At 44.2% G+C, this 12,515-nt stretch overlaps 2 protein-coding genes across 2 annotated transcripts; both read left to right on the forward strand.

Moving 5' to 3' along the window:
* Nucleotides 1–5,158: 5,158 nt before the first annotated feature.
* PADG_06935 (1-phosphatidylinositol 4-kinase LSB6) lies at nucleotides 5,159–7,595 on the forward strand (the record flags this gene model as incomplete). Its single annotated transcript, XM_010764188.1, has 2 exons — nucleotides 5,159–6,655; nucleotides 6,723–7,595. 2 exons carry the CDS (start codon nucleotides 5,159–5,161, stop codon nucleotides 7,593–7,595), a joined length of 2,370 nt encoding a protein of 789 aa, XP_010762490.1.
* Nucleotides 7,596–8,784: 1,189 nt separating this feature from the next.
* Nucleotides 8,785–12,308, forward strand: PADG_06936 (uncharacterized protein; the record flags this gene model as incomplete). The annotated part of the gene is made up of 3 exons (XM_010764189.1): nucleotides 8,785–8,845; nucleotides 9,025–9,492; nucleotides 9,559–12,308. 3 exons carry the CDS (start codon nucleotides 8,785–8,787, stop codon nucleotides 12,306–12,308), a joined length of 3,279 nt encoding a protein of 1,092 aa, XP_010762491.1.
* Between the last annotated feature and the right edge of the window lie 207 nt (nucleotides 12,309–12,515).

Below are 12,515 nucleotides of genomic sequence, written 5' to 3' on the forward strand. Positions count from 1 at the left end.
AAATTATTCTACTTTTTCAACACTGTATAAATCAAGAAATTCATTCTCACAGCTTTAAGAAGACTGAGATGATGATTATTTCAAAGTTAGAGAAAAGAGATTACTCTCTATCAAAGTCTTATCACTTAATCACACTTCTATTCTGCCTCAGCAAAGAACTGAAGTGTCTGATAGCTAGATAAATATCTCATCTTGCTCTTCATCATCACATTCTAGCAGAAGATCAGTGTAGTACTGTTTGATAGAGATTTGCAGTAGATTTCATCACTGCACTAATCTGTGATGTACAAGAAGTATGAAACAAATATCTTCTGACTAGCATGATCACTCTAAATGTCAAAGAGACCTTCAACAGAGTTCTTCAAGATCAGCTTCTAAAATGTTTACAGAAACAGAACTGACTAGCAGTTCTGATAAAGTGAATAGCATCTTTTCTTAATTAATAACTAGTTTTGATTTGACTAGACAGCATTCAATCAAAGATGTTTCAGATTTTTCTATAGTTTTTCACAGAGATTTTCTATCTTATCAATTCTCTTTCTGCTCTATGTAGAACCTCTTCTTCAACTTATCAAAGATCAGTTTGAGTATATAGATGATATTGCAATTCTGAAGACTGAAAGCTCTCTTGAGTGAGTAGAAAGTCAGCTTTAGAATTCTCTCCATCACATTTTGAAATGAGATATTAACAATGAAATCTTATTTAACTCAGTAAAGACAGAGTTTCAATACTTTTATAAAAAAATCAAGTACTCAGATCTCTTTATCTTCTTTAATGAATAGACAATTTCTCTCAATAACTACATCAGATAACTAGAGATTTTCTTTGATAGAAAGTTACTCTTCAGAGAACATATTCATCTTGTGTGCACTTCAGTCAGAATTGTTACAAAATATATTAAATCATTAAATGAAGTCTTATTTAAAAATCAAACATATTTACTCAGACAAACAACTTAAAACTATGCCTTCAGCACTCTGTTTTATGAAGCTGAGATCTGATTCTCAAAGTAAATCTTTCAGATAGTCATTGATAAGATTCAGATAGTCTTCAACAATACTGCTTGAGTCATTCTATTTGTCTTTGTTATAATGTCTATCTCTGTTCTTCTATGCAAATCAGACTGAGACTCAGTCAAAGTCTGACTAGAAAGAATATATGACTGACTAGCTATTTGCATAGCTGCAGTTGACTCATCACATTTTCTACATTAAAGATGATACATCTCATGTTTTAAATAAATTAAATGAAATATTAAAATGACAGTTATCACATCTGACTCTAAGTTCTTATCTTCTTGAGACAATTCTGACATATCAAATAAAGAGTAAAAGATACTAGAAATTGAGACTGTGAGACAAGTTGCAGAATCAACAACTTTTGAAAACTGACTTCAGAAAGCTGTATTCTCTCTTAATCTCATCACATACACTGATGACTTTAAAGACAGTCAAGAAGTTTCAGATGAAGACTACTGTTTATACTAAGAAACAAATCAATCTCTGAAGTTTGATAAGCTGTCTCTGATTTGCACTGCTGAGATCTTTGATGCTAAAGTGCTTGCAGCAGTTGTCAGTCTTGAGACAGTGCTACAAAATCCCTTCTCTATGTTCACATGACACATTATAGTGACTCTAGACAATAAAGAGACTGCAATAAGACTTCACACAAATACATTCATATGAACATCTTTTCACATCTTTACTAAGTTCAATAAACTCTGCAGATTCTGAACAAAACATAGCTCAGATTCAATTAGTTCAAGACAGATCTATGTTTGATGATGCTCTGACCACACTGACATTCTAGACAATGATATTGCAGATGCTGCAGCCAAGTCAGCCTGCACAATAAAATGCACTCATCACACTCTGATTCTGACATGAGTCAAATTTTATGCTAAAGAATGCTTCAATGCCTCACTGCAACAATACTGAAGCTTCAATAGCACATTATAATACAAGAGTCTTAATATCTCAATGTTAAAAAAATATCTCTCTGAGCTTACTTTTCTCTGAAGAAATCTATATCACTTGCTGGCAGCTAGAACAGATCACAGTGACTTTGCAATCTATCATCACAGATGAGTACATGACAACACACTTCTCATCTGCTCTTGTGACTGAGATAAGACCTCTGAGCACTTCTTCTTTTGCTGAAAAGACTAGAACATTGAATAAATTAAAACCTCTGAAGCATGTTAAGAATCAAAAAAAGCAATTGACTGACTTCTCAGCACAATAAGAGAAGCTATGATCTTCTCTATCTGATGCACTAATACTCACTTCTTCATTGACATTCAATGTCACTACTAGAATCTGTTCAACATCTGACTTCTCTCTCCCTCTTTTTCTTTTCTATATTCTTTATATATATTTCTCATCACCTCTACACACCACTCTAGAAGCCCTTGGCTTCCCCAGTCCTGTAACCTTCAGCTACTACACCATTCAGGACCTCCAGGACAGGGGCTACTCTGTACATAGACTTTCAAGAGGGCTTCAGCTGACTAGACATGTCAGACAGCAGACTAGCTGCTGTGCTGGCACATCTGATACCCTTAGGGAGGTGCTGTGGCTGGGACAGCAGACAATTCTTAGTCAGCTGATCACGTGCCTCCAGGCGTTAAATAAGTAATAATAATAATAATAATAATTTACTGTTTCTGGGGTTCGTCGTCTCCATAATGGCGTAACACAGGGTTCATGAATTGGAGTTATCGATTCTGTTATGTGAATGGTGAATTTAAAGTCATCTCGTGGCAATTTGTCTATTCGTTTTAAACACGTCGTCCACTGTTTCAAACACTGAATGCATGTCAAATTAGTTACCTAGTTACCTACTTCTGTGACGGAAAGGGTTGTTGAATGTTTTGATCATGGGGCGAAGAGTCTGCAGATACCATGTCAAACTCCCGAGCGAAAGAGGTGACCATTTAGTTACCACAGTGACGCTATTAGGCAAGTTTTGTGAAGAGGTAGCCTAAGAGGGGTTTCATATCAGAACCTTGAAAAGGAGCTTAGGGAGAGGTCTAACTACGGAGGAGTTACAAATCGGACCGGTGTTTAAATATCCGACCACAACCCTTTTCTTTTAACCCCTGAGATAGTTAATTCAACACCTTCGGAATTATTCAACGACCCCATCTTCAAGGCCCCTTTCAGGTTAGAGAATGAAAGCGCACATTACAGATTTGGGGTAACTCGACCACTCACTAAACTTGATGTGTACAACTGGTATCTTCACTCAATATTTCTTAAACGTTTGCCTCACCCACTCTTTTATCACTCAATTGAAATCAGGATCACTCCAGATACATCATGTTCTTTTGGTGGAGTGCACTCAAACAGAAACAGCCATGAAAGTTCGATGCTAAGAGGGACTGCAACCAACTTCTCTGCAATTCCCTTCTCATTTCCAACATGGGGGCTTCTCACCAACTCCGAAGACATAATCACTCTATCCACGAACCAGCTTCATGAAAAGTATGGAAGACCTGTATATACCCCGTCTATTCGAGCCCAACTCATGGGTATCCCAGACTCGACGAAACGGTGAGGTGTTCCACAACTGGGGAGAAATTGCCCTATCCCACCAGCCATTCGTTCGTGAATCGGCTGAAAAAACATGCGACTGCATTTTCTGATTGCAAGCCACTTCCCGGGGTTGGAAAAGCTTCTCTAGAACCTCAGCCGTGCACGGAGCGCGTACACTGGGAACAAATCAAGCTGGCTTTGGCATCCAGCACAAAGAGCCATAGATACGAAATGAAAACTTCAAGGTCGAAAATGAAACGATTGCTCAGCTTCTTCGAACCCGACATGACGGTTCTGGGTGATGATCCGCGAGTGCGACAGGGTCGAGGGAAGCCGGCGCCTGATATATATTTAGTCGCCTTTCAATCGTTGAATTCTTAAGGAATGTTCTGACAAAAAGCCTATTCTTCCCAATGAGCGTTGGTCCTCGAAGATAAGTGTGATCGGGATTGGATGAGGGTTTTTTGGGTTCCACATCCGGATGTAGCCGTCGAGTGTAAAACAAGGAAGAAGGATATGCTCACTGGAAGGACATTGATGATTAAGGTCGCAGACAACTGGCAGCTGGACCAACCCGATGACGGCTGGGTTGAGAGCATACCAAATTTGAACATTCCGATTACAAGAGGTACGCTATCGATGTGCCTTCTTCAGTTCCTTCATAGAAAGTTCCAATTTCCAAAAGTGTGTTAAACATTCACAAGAGAAAGGAATCATCATTGTGCTTTCAGCGGCAATGATCGTGGAACCTGGATTTGGACCGACCATCCTGGATCGCTCGTAGCTCATAGGTGGCAGCAGACTGGCAGCAGACTGGCACCGAGGATCAAATGCGACCAGTTAGCACGGTTCTGTGCATTTTCCCCGTGACCAAGCAAAGAAAAATTTGAAGCATCCAAAATCATCTGCTGATGTCTGTCATTGAAAGTTGCGCCTCGAACACCGTGCCTAATCTTTCACCATGCAACCATCAGCGCTTACGTTGGAGTTCCGCGAGGGGTCATTGCGCGTCACGCTCTTATCTGGTCCATAGAGGAGCAAAAGGCACACACCAATGCCATATATCTCATGTTTAAAAGTCCTTATTGTGTCTCCCAGGACTGGCCTCCAAAGCGTATTTAGGAGTAGCATGTCATAAGCTGCAAACCACGGTCCAGAGTACGAATTCTAGAAGAATAGTTTCTCCTTGCCATCCTATTATCAATTGATATATTTCCGTACATATCTGCCTTCAGTTCTCCTTGATAGTGGTGAATGTTGCTGACTTCAACTGCCTATCTGCCCCCTCAAGAGCAACGTCACATGACTTCTTTACCCTGAGTACGATGACATAAGCATCTCCGATCACATGTTTCAGCCACATTCAAAGCCCCGTTGTTGTTGAATTATCTTTACTCAAACATTTCAGCTACTAAAATAGTCGACAAGCCAACGCCCATCGCCAACAATATCCTTCACCTCTCTTCTCCTTCTGTTTGCAATTAGCTATGGCAATAATGAACTGATTTGCTGAACGTACCCTTTTCCGGGCTATCGTGTAGTATGTCCTTTGGCCATTAGCCGCCATTAATGAAGCTTTGATCTCTTTGAACTTATCGAATAAACGCCCACCCCCTCCACCATGTCGCATAAGAAACATCGTCCTGCCACTTCAGGCTATGAGCGGCTTGCTCAAGCCGATGAAGAAAGGTCCCATGTATTTTATGACTATTCTGATGAGGAGGACCCTTTCCGCGCACCTCCGCCTTTGTCGTCAGTTTCAGGCCCCCGATATACCCCTATTCACTCACATCCCCCGATGCATGCTTCACGACAGTCTTCGCCGGTGGGCTACCGGCATCGTTCAAGCAGGCCTCGAAGGCATGTGCGTAGCAATTCAGGAGTGGATATAAAGGCCATCAACATGCGACTTGAGAAGTGGGCGGAGGAAATTGCCTCCAAGTTTAAGATTAACAAGGTCAGAGGGAAGACTGCGGCAGAGGAAAAACTGGAGATACACCATTCCGTTTTCCAACCTCCCGATGGAATTCGTCCAGTTACCTCGGAATTCCTCGAAAACCACCCTTTAGAGGAGGGCCGGATGACTAAGGAGGAGTTTGACGCCGTTGTTGAGAGCGTTAGAACTGCAATCGAGCTGGGTATACAACCGAAAATGATATCACAAGGTAGCTCTGGTAGTTACTTTGCGAGAAACAGCCAAGGGAAGGTGGTGGGTGTCTTCAAGCCAAAAGATGAGGAACCCTATGCCTCACGAAACCCCAAGTGGACCAAATGGATACACAGGAACTTGTTTCCCTGCTTTTTTGGCCGTGCTTGTTTAATCCCGAATTTATCGTATGTTTCCGAAGCTGCCGCCTACGTCCTGGACACCCGCCTAAGGACCAATCTTGTTCCATACACTGACATAGTCTACCTGTCCTCCAAATCCTTTTACTACGACTTCTGGGACCGCCGTAGGGCATGGGGTAACAAGAAAAAATTGCCAGCCAAAGTAGGTAGCTTTCAAGTCTTCTTAAAGGGCTATAAGGACGCCAATATATTTCTACGTGAACATCCCTGGCCGGATCAACATTCCTCCGGTTTCTCTGCGGGTGATGCCCCGCGGAAGAAAAAGCGTCCCTGGAACGAGGCATGTCGACCGTCCGGTGCCCACTCCGATGGCGAAGACGAATACGACGACGGGAGGTACGTTCCGTCTCCCCTAGAAGAACTGCCCCATCCTCGTTTCTATTGGACCGAAAACCTCAAACAATCCTTCCGGGAGGAGCTTGAAAAACTAGTTATTTTAGATTACATCATGCGGAATACAGATCGCGGACTGGACAATTGGATGATAAAAGTCGACTGGCAGACCGAGGACGTTTCTATCGTCGCTGAACCTCCAAAAGCAAACGGAACCACAAACAGTACCGACGATGACGAACAGACTCCACCGCAGCTTATTTCTATAAGCTCAGAGCGTCTCGGTTCAGATTTCCACCCATATAGGCGCCAGGAAACCATGGTTGCTGTTAGCCGTTCGGGAACACCTTCCAATGCACCAGAGCACCCGCACGCCACCATATCTATCGGAGCCATCGATAACAGCTTATCGTGGCCGTGGAAGCATCCTGATGCTGTAAGTTCAATTTATCTCTCGTTATTGTGAATATGATCAAAGATGAATGCCTAACAATCCTGCTCAGTGGCGAAGTTTCCCTTTTGGATGGCTCTTCCTCCCTGTTTCCCTTATCGGCCAACCATTCTCAAAGAAAACACGCGATCATTTCTTACCACTTCTTACCTCCACCGCTTGGTGGAGCGGCACACAAACCGCTCTACGGCGGGTATTCAGCCAAGATTCCGACTTCAAGGAGAGCATGTTTGCGCGACAAATAGCGGTAATGAAAGGTCAAGCTTGGAATGTGGTTGAAACACTCAAACAACCAGACCATGGGCCCCTCGAGCTCACCCGCAGAACGAGAGTGTGTGTTTGGGATGATCTAGTTGATATCCCTGTCGCCATTCCACTTCATGTCCCTTCCGCTGAAATGCAGAGACGACAAGAGCTAGTTCGCGAGCAGGAGGAAATGGATATTAGCGTCGCAATATCGTCTGACAGCAGTACCCACCGCGATCTCCTAAATCTCAGCTCACCGACAAATGAACTGCCAAACCCCAATAGATTTGAATTGTCACGCGATAGAGTCTCTGTCGAATCCAGCAGCAGAGTAGAGGGTGCTGGCAGCCCAACTTCACTTGGTGATTTTGCCTACAGGAGCTTCGACGGTGCCGGTGAAGACGACAGGGATCTCGCAGCCAGCTGGGCTTCCGTTCCCGCCCGTTCGACGGGTGGTCGATCAGGGCCCAAATTATTCGTTGAGGCTAAACGGGTCCATAGGAAGAACCTGTCCCTGCCTCAGCGGCGGGGTAGCAATGCGATGATGTTCGGCGGCGATGATCTTGAAGGTGACCTTGGCTATGCGGCTGCAGAGGAGATGGAAGGCAACGAGCGCAAGGTCATCGTCGAGAGACTCGAAGCTGTTAAGAGCAAAAATCCTGTTTTTACATGGTGTTGAACATATAAACTAACCAGTCGCCAATACATTTTTTTTCTCCTTCTTGCTGGGACGGATCCTTGTTTTGTTTCATTTTTCACATCTTTGCTGGGCAAGCTTTCTTACTTTTGGCTCTCCCGCAACTTTTCCTCTATTCTCTCCATGACTGGTTTTTATTACATTGTTTCTCTTAATTCTTTCCTCCTCTATCTTCGCATTTCCCTTCGCATGTTGGTCAGCCAGATCAAGGATAAATAGTTGGTCCATAGCATGAGCGTATGGAGTTATATCAGCGCAATTGCCATATTCACGTTTAATTTATCTAATCTTTTTTTCCCCTCTCCCTTTCCAACTATGGATGCTCATCTTTGTCCGGTTGGCTGGAAGTAATATACAGTTCTCTACATCATGGCCTATATTGTTTATGCATTGGATTGAGGATCAAGCTTCCATTTTTCCTCGGTTAACGGTGCTTTCGAGGCGGGTTCGAATCGCGCAACTTAGATCACTCACGGTTGGGTTGACTTCTTGACTTCTTGACTTCTCTGCACTTGTATGACCAGATTCTTATATATATTTCTTATCGGTTATGGCTAGAATATGTATATGATGTTAATACTATTTCTAATACATACAATCATTTAAGGTGGTTGTCGGAATCTCAAATTCTTCGGCTAAATCCTCGAGAGCATATGATCGTTAACTTTGCTGAATCAGCAGCACGAGGTCACATGCCACTTATCTTATTTACCATTAGCGGTTGTTCCACCCACTCGATTCTCGCTGCGTATATAGTTCAACAGTCAACCTCGCGCGCCTGATTCCATACTCGCATCCTCCTATAGATTTGCCACCAGTGTCTTACTGGGTGAGCAGTATTTGAATGGATAGCCTTACTTCTCCTTTATCACCGCGGAACAGATTGAGCTGTTTCCTAAACATAACTTCGCGAGTGTCCTGGCGCACCTGAGGCGATTAACTACTTCACGGCTAGCTGCCTCGTCGATTCCTTCACAAATCTTACTTAATTTGACCCTTAAATTTCGACCCGCTCTGAGTGTACAGGCTATCCCTCGATATGAGACCGCTACACATGCAAGCTTGACGTCTTTCCCATTGTCAGTCGATACATTCATTCGACATTATTGTCTTAATCGTTTTGAGGAGAGCCCTTTATATATCTCGAGGAAAGAAAACGGTTTGAGTCATCATGGACACACCAGCGGCAGTTCTTCTGGATCCGAAGGCGTTCAAAAAACAGTCTATAAAGGGTAAGGTTAGGTTCCTGTGAGCTTTCATTTGCTCACTCGAATGTGTTGATCTTTGTTGCGGAGTCGCAATCATTCATAAATTTGCTTTTGTTCAACATCGATGTTATCATCCCTTCACTCTCACTTCATAAAACTAAATTTCCTTATTTATCCCACAACACTAATACTGTTTTTAATAGATTCTGGGCCTAGCTCTCCGCGACCTAAAGGAGCGCATTCGGGGAACGTCTTCGACCCCAGGACACTGTTGAGCCCTCGAGGCTTGGAACCGCGCAAATCAAAACCACCGGCTAGTGCGCCTATATCTCGAAACTCAAGTTCTCTTCAGCTTAGCATAAAGGATGCCAGCAATTCCGGTTCCTGCAGAAACGTGAGCGATGCCCAAAGAGAGAAAACCGAGTCAACCCGAGACCCCAAAGCGATTCGGTTTGAGCTTCATCAGAGAATGATAGAAGACATGTATGGAGTCGAAGAACGAGCAGCTCAACCGCAGAAACGGATAAAACGTGACCATGACCACGCTGCTAGTAGATCAGAGGGCAGGTTCGCTTCTGGTTCTGGAGGAGGACTGGGAGAGTACATGAAGGAATGTTCTGAGAATAGTACACCTTCACTTTCTGAGGTGGCTACAATAGACCTTACTTTAGGTACTGTCTTCAGAATATTCTATCATGCATATCTATATGTGTATGTGTGCTAACCCTTTTACTCAGACGACGGTCAGAATGAAGACGATGACGTTGTTTTCCTTGGCAATAAAGACCTGGGAATGGAGGAAGTTTGCTACGGCAGAATCGAAGGTGCTACTGTTCACGCACACAGAGTTCCTCGTCCAATGAAGTCCGTGTTTGGCGCCACATCATCCGACTGGCCTTCTATTCGATGTACGCTTCTGCGCACTCGTGGCACAGATACTCGGATTGAGGTCTCGGATTCTTCTCAAAGCGTATTCGGGATCATTGATAATCGCGTTTCTGCAGCTTTGGTGCCACTCCTCGACTCGACGATCACTAAGGTGCGAACTCAAGCTCGCTTGGACGTCCGCAAGAAGAAAGAAAACGAATGGCCTGGGCAGTCTTGTTCCGAAATATACCGTGTTACAATAAACATCTATGGGCCTAGGAAGATGGCAGATGCGATCGGGAGACATCTCGGGCAGAAAAATGTTTGGTTGGGAACTCCTAATTCCGTTGAAGCAGGTATTTCAACTTACAATCCCCATTCTGAGAGGCGTCTCGTACAAGCAGCTAGCACCACAAATCGTCTTGTTGTTCAATCAGAAACACGGACAGCGGAAGAAATTAACAGTGCTATCACGAAGATGTTTGATCGATTGACCAGTACGGGAGATATCCCGGAAATGGAACCACCTCCCATGATAAAAACACCATTACTTCCACATCAAAGACAGGCATTGTGGTATATGTTGCAGAAAGAAAAACCACGAAAGTTTGGTGAAAACGAAGCTGAAAATAATTCCTTATGGAGGATACAACATCAATCCAATGGGCAAAAGCTTTACAGGGAGATTATCAGTGGTGTTACTTCGTTCGAAGAACCGCCACAAGTGTACGGTGGCCTGCTAGCGGATGTGATGGGACTAGGTAAGACGTTAAGCATTTTATCTCTGGTGATGTCCACGAATCTCGAGTCACTGGAGTGGGAGATGCAGACCGTCGATAAAAGATTATTGAACAATCCTGTCACACGGAATGTGAAGACTACCCTTCTAGTTTGCCCCTTAAGTGCTGTTGGAAATTGGGTAAGCCAAATCGAGGAACATTTGGAAGCGGGTGCCCTTTCATACTATGTATTCCATGGCCCGACAAGAACGGAGGATCCCGCTGAATTGTCAAAGTACGACCTGGTCATCACTACCTACAGTACAATACTCAGCGAACTCTCTGGCAAAAACTCTAAAAGAGGAACAAGTCCACTCACTCGCATGAACATGTTCCGTATTGTTCTTGATGAAGCACACACTATTAGGGAACAAAGCGCTGGTCAAAGTCAGGCTATATTTGCTCTGGATGCCCAACGTCGCTGGTCGGTGACTGGAACGCCAATCCAGAATAGACTTGAGGACCTAGCATCTGTAACCAGGTTTCTACGGCTTCATCCGTATGTTGAAAAGGCTCAGTTTGCCGCTTACATCATTGCCCCCTTTAAAAGTGAAAACCCTAAGGCAATCCCAAACCTTCGTATGTTGGTTGACTCGTTCACCCTCCGTCGCATCAAGGATCGTATCAATCTGCCACCCCGTCATGACAAGATAATCACCTTAACCTTCTCAGAGCAAGAAAAGATGCTACATGAGTTTTTCAGGAAGGAGTCCAATGTCATGATGAATGCTATTGCTGGCGAGAGCAAAGAAAAGATGCGGGGGAAGATGTATCATTTAGTTCTGAAGGCGATGATGGTTCTGAGACAAGTCAGTGCTCATGGGAAGGAACTCCTCGATCAGCAAGATCGTGATAGGTTTAAAGGCTTAAGTGCAAATGACGCTATCGATTTAGAGAAGCCAGACGACGAGAAATCTTCAAGTGCCACAGAAAAGAAGGCATATGAAATGCTCGCCCTCATGAAAGAATCGGGCGCAGATGTGTGCGCAAAGTGCGGTAATAACATCACACTCCAATCTCCTGAAGAAAGCCCGACCGATAAAGATCCAGTTATTGCAGCCATGTTACCATGTTATGATCTTGTTTGTGCAGACTGCTTCCCGCCCATTCAACAAGTTTTTGGCGAAAGCGCTGGCAAACGATCTCAGCTTAGCTGTACATTCTGCAAGGAATTAATTTCCGTCACATATTCGGCCATTACACGCCAAGGCTTTGAGAAATTCCAAGCATATCAACTCTCCTCGCGGCAGAATCCCAAACAAGCCAAGAAATTTGGCCAGTATGAGGGACCACATACCAAAACGAAAGCACTCATTTCACACCTCCTCGATACCATCGAAGAAAGCAAGAAAAGCCCTGAAAAAGCTCCCATCAAAAGCATCGTCTTTTCCTCTTGGACATCGCATCTGGACCTAATCCAAATCGCCCTGGAAGACAACGGAATAACCAGTTTCACCCGGCTCGACGGAACTATGTCTCTGAAACAGCGCAATGCCGCCCTCGATGCATTCCGAGATGACGACAACGTCACTATCCTCCTAGCCACGCTCGGGGCCGGCGGCGTCGGCCTGAACCTGACCTCAGGATCTAGAGCCTATATCATGGAGCCGCAGTACAACCCGGCTGCGATTGCGCAGGCTGTGGACCGGGTGCATCGCTTGGGTCAGACGCGGGAGGTTACTACGATCCAATTCATCATGAAGGATAGCATTGAGGAGAAGATTGCGGAGTTGGCGAGGAAGAAGCAGCAGATGGCTGATATGAGTCTGAATCGGGGCAGGTTGGATAGGAGAGAGTTGCAACAGGAGAGGATGAAAGAGTATCGGAACCTGTTCACGTGAAATCCTTGCTCTTTCATAGATCCAGGATTCCTTGCTTCCTGTCAAACGTTCTTTTATATACTTTTTCTAGATGTATTACGGCCAACATCACACGAGGTCCAGCGAATAGGGGTCATATTGCAACCTTCTACACTTCCGCATTTCCACGTCTTATTTCCCAGCCTTTCCTGCGTAACATGGCATCCCACGCTTTTGAACATTACCTCT

This window comes from Paracoccidioides brasiliensis (assembly GCF_000150735.1).
Source record: "Paracoccidioides brasiliensis Pb18 unplaced genomic scaffold supercont2.10, whole genome shotgun sequence".
NCBI lineage: Eukaryota > Fungi > Ascomycota > Eurotiomycetes > Onygenales > Ajellomycetaceae > Paracoccidioides > Paracoccidioides brasiliensis.